At 40.9% G+C, this 12,691-nt stretch overlaps 1 protein-coding gene across 1 annotated transcript in view; it reads right to left on the reverse strand.

Moving 5' to 3' along the window:
• The window catches only part of LOC147697031 (amine oxidase [flavin-containing] A-like), a 562,294-nt gene that overhangs the window by 129,493 nt on the left and 420,110 nt on the right, over positions 1-12,691 (reverse strand). The window contains exon 5 of the mRNA XM_086934108.1: positions 10,767-10,858. Coding sequence (XP_086790234.1) covers positions 10,767-10,858 — 92 coding nt within the window. The remainder of the gene's footprint in view (positions 1-10,766; positions 10,859-12,691) is intronic.

Genomic DNA, 12,691 nt, shown 5'->3' on the forward strand with positions numbered 1-12,691 from the left:
CACATATTGAACCATTTGAAAACCTATCCTTCTTATATCCTTCAATCCATCATTTCACTCATCCATCCCTACATCCACCCTTTGACCCTATCCATCCGTACACTCGTCCATCCATTCACCCTTTTAGTCATCCATCCGTTCTTCCTTTCTCTCCCCATCCCCCTTTCTCTTAGCCACCCATCAAGCCTTCCATACACCCACCCACTCATCCACTCATGAATCCATCTATTGACCCTATCACTCATCCATCCTCTCTCATCCATCCTTCCTCTCATCCATTCACCCTTTCACTCCTTCACTCATCGACCCATCCTTTTGTCCATCTACCCTCCCTTTCACTCACTCATCCATCAATCCTTACATCCACCCTTTCATTTATCTGTCCATCCACCCTTTCGATTATCAATCCATCCATCATTGCACTCATCCATCCACCCATTCACTCGCACATCATCCACCATTCCACCCATACATGCATCTATTTACCTTTTCTCTCATCCATCCTACCACTCACCCATCCATCCTTTCTCTCATTATCCATCCATTCACCCTTTCATTCACCCTTTCACTAATCCACTCCACAATCCACTCATCCCTTCACTTACTCACGCACCCACCATTTCACGTTAATTAAGTTCTGTGCTTTGGTCAGCTGGTCTGAGGGCTCTCTGGGACTAAAATCGTTTGGGTGTTTTTCAAACCTGCAGGATACTTGCCAAGGGCCCCTCATCCTTTCAGGTGGCGCCCCATTCAGCCCAGGACCAATAAGCATTTGTGAAACTCTGGGGCCTCTCCACAAACGGGGACAGTCATTTCAGCTGCAGTGGGAATCAGGGAGTCTCTTCTGCCATGAAACGAAAAACAAAGTAACTGGCAGTCCTCTGTAGACTGTCTGTGTGTTTGCTTTCGGTTTCATAGCAGAGGAGACTCCCTGCCTCCCACTGCATCTGAACCGTTTCAGCTCTCACAATTAACCCATTCCCGGGAGGGTTAGCTCTTTCCAGAAGGGAGACAAACTGTCCCTTGAAGTAAAAAAAAAAAAAGCATGGGCACGTCGACGTGCCCCATTCATTTCCCTTCCAACCCTCTGTGACAGCTGAACCCCCTCCATGTCCCCCCAACGGACTTGTGATGTGGGAAATGATAGTAAGAGTTTAGGATGGAGTGTTGCTCCCCCTGAGATGGCATCGTGCCCCCCCAGGGGGGCGCGCCCCACAGTTTGAAGAACACTGCCCTAAGGGCATGTATATGAGCCACATGGCACTTTGAAAAATGCAAAAAATAATGCATTTTTCTAGGAAATCGCATATTACTACCAACTTGAAGTTAGTGGTAATTTTCGATTCCTTAAGGAGTATCGCAATTTGTGATGGCTATTTGAATAGCATTTAGGGAATCAGAAATTGCGATCCTCTAAACGTGGGCGCAAAATAGGGAATCACAAATTTTCTGATTTCTTATTTTGCAAGTGGGTTTTTTCTTCCCTACATTGCACAATACAATTTTGCATTTGCAAACAGTGAAATTATGTGAATCGCAGAGGAGACGAGTGGAGGGTTGGCCATACCTGATATTTCTCTCTACTATGTGGTGTTTCAGATAAGGATAGCTGTGGAATGGTCCATGGTGGCATCAGAGTAGAACTGGAGGCACATGGACCACGTCTTTGCCCGAAGGCCTCTGTGGGACCTGGTAAAGCTGAATACAAAGCTCAGGCCGACAAGTCCATATGTCAGCACAACAATCACAACAACCCTCTAAGTATGGGATACCTATATAGAAGCCCAGGGTTGGTGACTGAACTTTCATCATATAACCTAAATCGTCATAATAAAGGATTTACCCTGTGCATGGGGCACTGCATTCCAAGAATGGACAAGGGGGTGTAGGACACTCGTGGACATGTTTGAGGCTTTCAGGCCTAAGATATTCCTATGATGTAAGACCAACTTTGGTCTTTATGAGCAGGGCTGTTTACAATGTGCACTGCTTCACCGTTGGGTCACTAATCTAATAATCTGACAGGGTGCAACTCAACATAGGACTTCTCTGAAAGCTTTTTTTCCCCCAAACTGGTGGGCTCGAGAAGCAATAAATCTAATTTATATCAAGTTTTGCTTGCTAAGGAGGCTTTTCAGACTTGGCACCATAATAAGGAATGGGAATGGGCTTTGGGTGCATAGATATCTCCAAAGCAGTGGGAGTGGCTAATTAGGGGAAATCAATTCATCTGCTAAGATTGTTTTGGGTAGGATGATTCATTATAAACCCTGGTTGGGCTGGCATTATACTCCCTCCTGCTTGTGTCAAATGTTCCCAAATGTTCATCCAAATTGTTGGAGCGATTGCAGAACCAGGGGGGGGGGGAGGATTGCATGTTTGGTGGGAATACCCATTGAATTGTCCCTTTTATGAGGGGGGTGGCAACTTTGAGATTCTAGGATATCAGATTCCCTTTGTCCTGAAGGTTATGTTGCTGGTTTGAGGCCCATAAACATGAAAGTATGTCAAAACATGATTGGCACATGGTGCTACAGAGCATCAGGGAAGATAACAATAGTCTTCCACTGGGAGAAGAGGGATAATCCACCACTCTTTCAGTGGTACCACAGGCTCTGGACAATTCTGGCCATGGATCAATTTGCTGATAATATGAATGGCACTCCACTACACTTCGCAGCCAAAAGTAAGCCGCTGTACAGTTACATGAATTGGCCTCCCAAGAATCATGCTTCCTCCTAGATGGATGGCGCTAGTTGTTTGATTGAGGGTTATGGGGAGGCCCTCCTGTTTGAAGAGACAGGTGATTACAACACCCAGGATGAAGATTGGCTTGATGGATGGTTTGCATCATAACTTGTGGGATAGGTGGCTTATGTATTTCTGAGGGAGGGCTGGAGGTAGGATTGAGGTGTTATATTAGTTGGTTTGAAAACTAATATTTAAGGTTTTCCTTGGCATCTTATGTTTCATTTGGATTAACGTGATGACTCAACTGTACAGTCACATGAAATGGCCTCTCAAGTATCATGCTTCCTCCTAGATGGAGAGCGCCGGCTTTGTTCGATTGAGGGTTGTGGAGAGGCCCTCTGTTTGAAGAGACAGGTGATTGTAGAACCCAGGATGAAGGTTGGGAGAAATGGCTTGCTGGATGGTTTGCATCATAACTTGTGGGATAGGTGGCTGACAAATGTAGTTCCGAGGGAGGGCTGGAAGTGGGTTTGAGGTGGGGTTGAGGTGGTATATTAGTTGGCTTAAAAGCTAATATTATAGGGTTTCCTTTGCATCCTATTTCACTATTTGCAATTTATGACAGTCAGTGATGTTTCATTTGGATTAACGTGATGACTCAACTGTTAATATGTTGTATGCTGGACAAGATGTCATATTTTATAGACATAAAATAGCTAAGAAAATGATTTACACAAAAAACGTCTACCTGCTATCTATCCATGATTGGCACAGCTCTACCACAAGCTAAACCTATATAATACAAAGATAATTCCCTCCCCAACATCCTCAACACCAAAATTGCTTGTATTCTCTATGCTCTTTACTCTGGACTCAATCACCACTTCTCAATCAGAATCCATTCTAGGTGCACACTTTAATTATGAAAGGTGCTTAGCTTGCACCTCTACTGCAACTTAATCCTACCCAACAAAAGAAAAATCTGTATCAATGATCAGATGACTAAACTAAATCCTCAATTACCATACTTCCCATCAGTAGTATTAAATTCTACTGATGTTTTTTTACCATTCCCTTTCATCCTAACATCAGGATAAGGTTTCTACCTTCACCACCCATTTCCTGTAGAATCTCTCATGGCCAACAAATAATACAACTTATCACCAATTGGACACATGCAGAATATTGGTTTTTGTAAGTGACTCGCCTTAGTGTTCAAACCTCTGCATAGGTTATTAGGTATCAAGATCCAATTCTGTGCATACTATATGCTCTATTAGTTGCCGTTATTGTTATAAACTACATGTTTTTCTATATCATTTGTTTGCATATATTGCAGTGCACTGTACAGCCATAATAAACACAAGATTTTTTAACGCCTTAGCTGCTTCGAACGTTTTGCGCCAGTGCGGAATGTTCGAAGAACGGGCGGGGCTGCGAAGGCCAACGGTCATTCGTAGCACCAGCCAGGTAGTGCTCCCGTCAGCTGTTGGCCGACGGGAGCACAGAACGGGTTAAATATGTAAGAACTGTAACAATATTATCTCATGGGTAGGGCATTCCCAAGTGTGGAGTCTTAGGGCTCCAAGGCCAAGTTGAGGGCCTATTCTACCTTGGTTAGTACCAACTTGGGCGTGCCCTTCCCTGGCTAATATTGATATTGTAAATCAGACCTGTTATATCAGGACTGAAATTCACAAAATGTGTTTGTTAGAGGGTGTGTTTTGCACAGCACTATTTAACTGTAAGGTTCAAAGAGGCACAGCTGTTGTAGTAGTTTGCCTGATAAGGGTCTGCCATTTTTGTCACTTTGAAATGCATTATAGTGGAAGGCTCGTTTTGAGGATTACTAAAAGGATATATAGGGTGATACAGAATTTATTTGCAATATAAATTATTTGTTGGTGGTGAAATACTAATTTTAAAAAATTGTGATGCATTCTAAGATGATTTTACTAAGTGCAAGCAAATGCTGATATTCTACAGGGTTTTGATGAACCACGAGTGAAGGAAAATGTTGTTTCCATTTGATATCTCACGAAAATGATGTTAAGGGCCCAAAAGGCTAAAAGGAAGACATATTGTCTATAAATTCACAAACAGTGTCCTCTGCCATTAGAGAGGAAAGTCTGATATGTTGATTAAAACATGTACTTCCCACAGGAGTTGCGAGCCATTATCTGGTTCCTTAGTGTTCTAGTGCAGTTTCATCACAGAATTTCAAAGAACAACTAGAGCACTAACAATAATATTCATTACAAAAATGCGTCACACCTAAACGCCAAGAGGGTAGGATAGGGCCTGTTGAATTAAAATCTTTTCCAGCAGATGAGAGAGGAGAAATTTACTAAATGATGTTTCATGTTGTCATAGAAATGACAGTTAACACTCTGGAACGCTAAAACAATTACACATTTCTATAAACTCTTAAACATCTTCCTCATCTGTGTCAGAAATAAGTCTGGAAGGATGAGTGAAACATGTACTTTCAACAGCAGCAGCTGTCGTTATGTAGTCTTCCCACAGGCCTACTGTTGCTCCTCCAGAGATTCCTAAAGAACAACTAGAGTGATACTATTCCGTAACCCTCAAAAAATGGAGACAAACCTGTAAACTTTGAGATAAATCTCACAGAGTGAGAGAAGGTGCGGTCTTATAGGGGTGGGTCTGGAAAGTGGTGAGACATTAACGCCATTACGTTTACAAGGCATGAGAGGGTGTAGGGCCGGACTGACTACCGGGCAGTTGGGAATGCTGCTGAGCTGGGGGCTGATTTCACTACGGTGGAGGCTGATTTGGTTCATGGAGACCTGCGTGTGCTTCGAAATAATTAAAGCAAAACGAATTTCGTTTAGCACACGCAGGTCTCCATGAACGAAATCAGCCCCCAGCTCAGCAGCATTCCAAACTGCCCGGTAGCCAGTCCGGCCCTGTGGGCAGAGCTTTGTGCCAAGCACAGACACCAAACACTGTAAAACACAAAAATGTTCTGAGGCTGCGGCTAATGTCCTGAGGGGTTTGCATCACCTGTCATGCACAATAGCATGACGGGTTAAGCTGCCATGCCCCAACTCCAAATACAAGATGGAAACCCACACTACGGAGAGACTTCAAGCTCATGTTGTGACCCACACTGTGATATAATCTCCACACCAGAACACCTTGTGAGCAGAGCAGATATTGTGTGACAGACTGTGACAATATGTCTGCTGGCAGGTCTGTAGGCACCATATTGCTGAATAAGACATCAGTTCAAATATTTTCCTATGGAGCATAAACAAATTCCAAACCACTGCTTTTGCCACACAATTGCAACAAAACATGGGTTATTGTTGAGATAAATAAATGAAAGAGAAGGAAGATAGGAATTAGGAAAAGAAGAAATAGGAAGGCCTGGACGCTCTAGTTAGCAAAAAATATATATAACTTTATAATTTCATGGAGTAGCCAAAAGAAAATACTTGTATATACATGGGAAACAAGAAGCCAAAACAACGCAGAATAATGGACATACAAATTAAAAAAATAATTTGAAATAATGTACACAAAGTGTGTTAATAAATAGAAATCTGATATGAAGACAATACTCTGCTACTCCAAATGCTGGAAGTCCCTAACCAATCTTGCAAAATGTCCCAGGGACAACCTCATCCAAGTTTTCAGCAGTTCCTGTTTGAATTACTGCAAACATGCCCAAAATAGCATGTGTCAGCATTTTCAAGATGGTGAAAGTCTTTGGCCATACTTCACTTGGGCCCAGAGGGCTAGAAGTGTGTGTGGAGGAGTCATTAGGAAATCACCAATGTAGTCCCACATCTAACAATAGTCTCACATTTAATAATAAAATATAATTTAAAGCAGGCACTGTATCCACAATAGACTTAGAAAGAGAGCCTGATAGGAAAAATGCACGGTTATTAAGCAACCAGACAGGAGACACAAGAATAGTCTTTGCATACAGTTCTCTCTCTTTCAAGTGGGCCATAAGTGTTTCATGTGGCTCAACAGACCACTCAAGCAGGATTTGACACTGTAGTGCAAAAACGGATGCCAACAGCCCCACCCTACATATTCTGTTAAGATCAGAAATCTTTGACTATTGAGGTTTCCCTTTTGTTTGCTCCTGGAAAGAATTTCACACCTTTATCAGATTACTGGGGCTCAGAAACTCCATGGAAAGGCTGGTCTGTAAGTGGAACTTATGCTAATTAGCCTTCTGACAGTTTAAGTATATAAAGGAAAACTTTCTAAAAGTTACTTTTCCTTATTATTCATTAAAAATCCAACTTCACCACTGATTTGTATTTTTATTAGCTATTAAAATTAGTGGTTTAATAACTTTTCTAGCTTAACCCATTCCAACTACATTATTAGTATTTTAATCTGCACTCTGTTTTCTACATAGCACAGATTGACCTGCCACAGTGGAAATAGATTTCAGATCCTTGTCTCAGTAGAGACATGGTAATATTAGTTTTCTACATGTCCCACTTTTAAGTACCATGCACCCTGCCTTTTGGGATACAAGGCTTACATATGGGTGACTGACTAATATTTAAAAGGGAGGCCTTATACCTGCCAAAAAGTGTTATTTTTACAGGATGCACTGCAGGTTTTACACTACAACAGTCAAGCTACAATGATAGGCCTAAAGCCATGGTGTCTTTTGTAACACTAGTGGATGATACAATACGTGCTGCAGTCCACAGGTGACCGGGTGTATTTATGCCCCATAAACTGTGGCATTATAAAACAGTTAATTATGCCAATCAGGGATTCACCAATGTCTCCATGTTCTAAGGGTAGAGTGCATACATAGGAAAAACTGTCATGGACTACACAAGACTTGGAACAGATTAAAAATATAATACAAAGTGAAAGTAATATATTAAGGAACTCATTTATTTCAGGAACTTGTAGTAGCCCAGATGAGAACAGTTTTGTTTTTTATTTCAGGCACATTCTGTGAGCTAAGTGAACACTATGTCTATAGTTCTTTACTAGAACTCTGATCTTCACAGCAAGTTATTCCTGGAAAAAGGCATGGTGATATGCGATCTACTCGGAGTCAGTCAAAATAAAGAATTGTTTGTAGTGTATAGCTCTCTGATTTACAACATCATTTAACCTCATGCGTGCTAGCGTTATTCTGCTCACAGGCTGAGATTTTGTGAATCCCACTTTACATGACGAGCTGGGCTCGTCATCAGCGTGCGAGGAGGCTACGCCATGACGAGCCCAGCTCGTCATGAGCGTGGAAGGGGTTAAAACCATCTGCTTCTGGTTTCGGGACAATCCGATTAAGCGTTTTAACTTTAATACACAGAAGGCATCGCATGCTTTTTTACTGAGGCCAAGCAAGACAGTTTATTATTCATGTATTCATGCACTCAAAGTTGGCTTATTCAATGCCAAATGTAAACTTGAAAGGATAAGTGTCACGACTAAGCTACTATAATGACACGGTTTCCTGGCTCGCCTCCCAGGCTTTCCACAAGCTTGTTAATGTCACAAAATACCAATTAAATTAATCATTACTTTTCATCGTCAAACTTAATTATTCCTTAAAGCTTAAGTCTCTGCACTGCTCTGAGTTTAATTTTACCAACAAAGACTGTTTACCCTGTTTCAGTCTAGCTGCCGAGGCAGATTTGAACTTTGTTAACCAGGCCGAAATACATTTCAAGAACGTCTATTGATTCAGTTTGTCCCATGTTCCAAGATTACTCATGAGGTCTCTGTAAAAAACTTCAGTTTGGGCCCAAGAAGACTGGAGGTCTTCTGCCTCTTTCTTCTGATAACAACCCCACCCCCACCCCCCAGATGAGGTGAGTCTCTGGCAACAATATAGATGCTTACTACAAACATTCACTGCAGGGCCTAGATGGTGTAGTTTAACTACTGCAATAGAGTGCAACTGAATTTTATACAAAGAGGTTGGCCTGCATTAAGTTAAATGTATACTGACCAAACTGTCAAAATTCCAGAACTTTTCATTAAGTGAAATGCATGCACTATTTTGTTTCAGGGAGACTGGTTAACACATAAAATATCTTGTGAAGGCAAATCTCCTGCCGGTATCTTGCATGGCTTTTTACGCGAAGTCACACGAGATGCCATAAAATCACACTTCGTGTTAAAAGCTTATTTTTGCATAACTTCATATAATTTTCAAGAAATTTTGTGAAATTTCACAATTAGAAATTGACTATTTTTGACACCTCTATCACAGATAACGGAAGCTCTGTGGTCACATAACTGGCCTGGTCTAAACTGAAATATTTCCTTTAATATTTGTCTTATTAATAAGCCATTTAAGTTTGCTCCTATTTCGTTGTACTTTTTTTTGTATTTATATCAATTCATCTTACAATTGTTGATTTCATTCTGAAATCTTGCCTAAGGATGACTAACAAAGATAAAGCTCATAAGTTCACTTTTAAACATACTTCTCTTTCCTTCTCTTTGCTGTGTTGTTACCTTTTACAAACTCTATGAGATGACTATTTTCTAGTGCAAATTTCATGTGTTCACACAAGGTTCAGGGGCCGTATCTCAATTCAAATTTTTGGGAGTAGCACAGAGCCAAGAACCTGCTTATGCGCCTGAAGTGCGTAAAGCGCAATCTTTTTACAGTTATTTCTCGGAGTAGTGCTTTATTTTCAGATAACACAGCTCGGGCGCTTTTTTTAAGCTGTGCAATCTGAAAATAAAGCACTAACTAACAGGCATAAAAAAAGGCACTCTGTTCCGCGCTGCATCAGAAAAAGCCGACCATAATACAGCCCCAGGGCCCAAACGCCATTTGCAGTTATTACTCATTGAAAATATTGCATTTTTGCACTGGTTTCATGCAAAGTTTTTGCATTACATGGTCAGTGAAAAAGTAAGTGCAAACCTGCACTGCAGACTGCAGAGGTACAATATCACAGTTACTGGCCCTAGGCGTTTCCTACACTTCTAAGGTGTAACCATAACATCGGGCAGACTTAATTGACAAAATAAAAATAATCTACGAAGAACTGCTTTTTACCTATCTTAAGAGGAACTGTTTTGTTTAATGGAATTTCATATTATTACGAGTAAACAAAATGATTGACAAAATAGGTCCTCTAAAATATAGCCTACTAAATTAGGCTTACAGCAAAGGAGTAACACAAATGTCCTTTGAGAATGCATTCCAAAGTCACAGACAGAAAATTACATAGAATCCTGCCAGGTGATGGATTCAATTCTACTTTAAAATGTAATATTGTATGCATTATTTTTAGGTTTCACAATAAAAACTTTCTTTCGACTCACTCTTACTCTTTCTTTCTCAGATACTCCATAGAAGACATGGAGTATCTGAGAAAGAAAGTCAGTGAAATTTGTGATAACTAGTTGGGAGAAAGAAATTTGGTACCCCTATTTGGACATATTTTCCAATCAATGGCTTAGATCAGATGTTTTAAGATTGAGAAGTGGTGTTAATGTTGGTATGATCAACGGGAAAGTAAAAGCAGAAATGATGCAACCCAATGGTAATTATACATATAGGCTGGGAACGAAATGCGATAATTTACACATTTTAGTTGACTGCTGAAAAGTGCTAGCTCTGCGCAAACAGTTTTTACGCCTGATTTTTTTAAATTATGGGACCCTTGCGTGCACAAGCAATCGAACTTCTCACAAATATGACAAATCTTAACATTTCAGTAGGCATTGCAGAGTACATGGAGGCCGCAAAAAGGTTTTTCATGGAAAAAGTAACGGATGGCTGAAAGATATGATGGAAGTTAGGATCGTTTCCTAGCTAGTCAAAGCTGTATGTGGCTTATATTGTTTTAGGAATATATTGTATAATAGAAATTTATATAGTTTAACATTTTTATGTCTTTTTATAGACATGTGTATGTATTACAGTTTTAATACTGGGTAAACTATGGAAAAAGTACATGGAAATTGGATAATTGTATTGGAAGTTATGATGAATTGAGTACAATTTAGAATTATTGTAAAGGGCTATATGTTTTTACGGGTTTAAAGACCCAATGGTCTAAAATAAACGTCACTTTTGAATTGAATTGACTTACGCTGTCCAGCAAACGCTGTTGATAAAATCTTTCATCGTCATCTTATCCCATTCTTCAGCATGTGGTGCATCCCATGGCGCGTCAGCGGGAATCTAAAAAGAAGTGCATATCGTTAGCAGCTGTATGCATTGCACATATACATCAACATGTAAATTGGAGGATGGTTTTCCTTTGTAGGTCTCGTCAACAGACTGCTTCGGCTGTCTGTCAGTAAACATGCCTACTGTATCCAATACAGACATTAAGAGTTTGCCCACCCCTTGCTCCCAATCTGATGGCTACACTCTGTAATCTTTTGTCTGTCCTACCCAAAGAGCATTTCAGTTTGATTGGCAGAGTTGCATCCTTCAACTGATGACGTGTATTGTAGTGCATCATGAGATACTTTCTGATCCTCTGAGTCTTTCCTGCTCCTCCAATCCTCATGTGGACCCTCTTCTCTCGTCACCATACCTCCCCTGCACTCTCACTATGGCCCAGTTTTGAATCGGTGGGTGGCATGTGCACATGCATGGTGGCCATCTTGGAATGTTTTTTTTCTCATGCTCTGTGGCCATCGCTGCCTTAAAACAAAAGAACCATCCCACTTTACCAACAGCATATGAGTGGCTAACAATAGTAACCATCTAGGCAAAGAAACAAGCATTGACAACGCCAACAGGTATCAAGTGTAAGAACTGTTGACTTCAGCAATGCCTGTATTTGTTTCGAATACCTATGAACTGTAAAACTGAAAGAGAACATTCTTAATACTTCAAACACTACTTAGGTCCTTGTCAGTCTAAACGCTTTTCGTAAAAGGTTTAGATCTGATGCAGCAACTTCATGTTCAACTATAATGTATAAAAGTGTATCTTGGTGTTTCCGTCAGAATGCATTTAAAAACATCAGTATTTGTTCTCTGAAACATCTCGAAGATTGGGCATCCTGGGTTTCAGTGGCAGAGATAGCAAATAACTCCCTATGTAGTGCATCAGGTTGCTTTTTCTTCTGTTGCACACATGGTTTTCATCTTGCCAATTTTCTATCTATAAAACCCCCTTTCGAAACCTATGACAGCAATAGCGGGGCCAACAACTTCAATGCACGGATCAGTAAAGCGATAGATGAGCTGGCCCCAGAGGAAACCAAGAAACCTAGAAGACACTCAGTTACCTCACCATGGTACACTCCTGACGTCAAACAAATTAAACTTAAATGCCGTCATTATGAGCGGATCTGGAGATCCGACTATAGCTCCCAAAATAGGAAGGAATATACCAGAGTCCTACTTGAATATAAGATAAAGATAGAACAGGCCAAATCGGCCTTCTTCACCAAAAAAATCCAAAAGGCCTCTAATTCCTCTAAGGAACTATTTAAAACTGTCTTACACCTAGCTAAGAGTCCCCGTGACACTATCTTTATCCCGGATCAGAATTTTGTGGAAAATCTGGCTCTGTTCTTCCAGCAAAAAGTTCAAGCGGTCTATGACGATCTCCACAATTTATCCACTCCAACAGTAACGTGCCTTCCCTTACCAGCCAAGATTCTTGAAAAAGCTATGAATCAAGAGCTCATGGAATTCATAGACCAAAATAACCTACTAGACACCACTCAACATGGCTACAGGTCATGTCATTCCACGGAATCCGCTTTAATTATGGCAACCGAGGATATCCGGAGGACTATGGATGACGGAGGAAGAGCCGCCCTGATTCTGTTAGACTTAACAGCGGCATTTGATACTGTCAATCATGGGGTCCTACTGAATAGACTTGGAACACTAGGCATTACAGACACAGCCTTAACTCTACTCAGGTCCTTCCTAGATGCCAGATTACAGCAAATTCACTGGGGAGGTTTCCAATCTGGAGAGTTCTCTCTCCCATGTGGCGTCCCCCAGGGGTCAGCGCTCTCCCCTACATTATTCAATATGTATGGGA

This window comes from Lissotriton vulgaris, chromosome 8 (genome assembly GCF_964263255.1).
Source record: "Lissotriton vulgaris chromosome 8, aLisVul1.2, whole genome shotgun sequence".
NCBI classification, from domain to species: Eukaryota; Metazoa; Chordata; class Amphibia; order Caudata; family Salamandridae; genus Lissotriton; species Lissotriton vulgaris.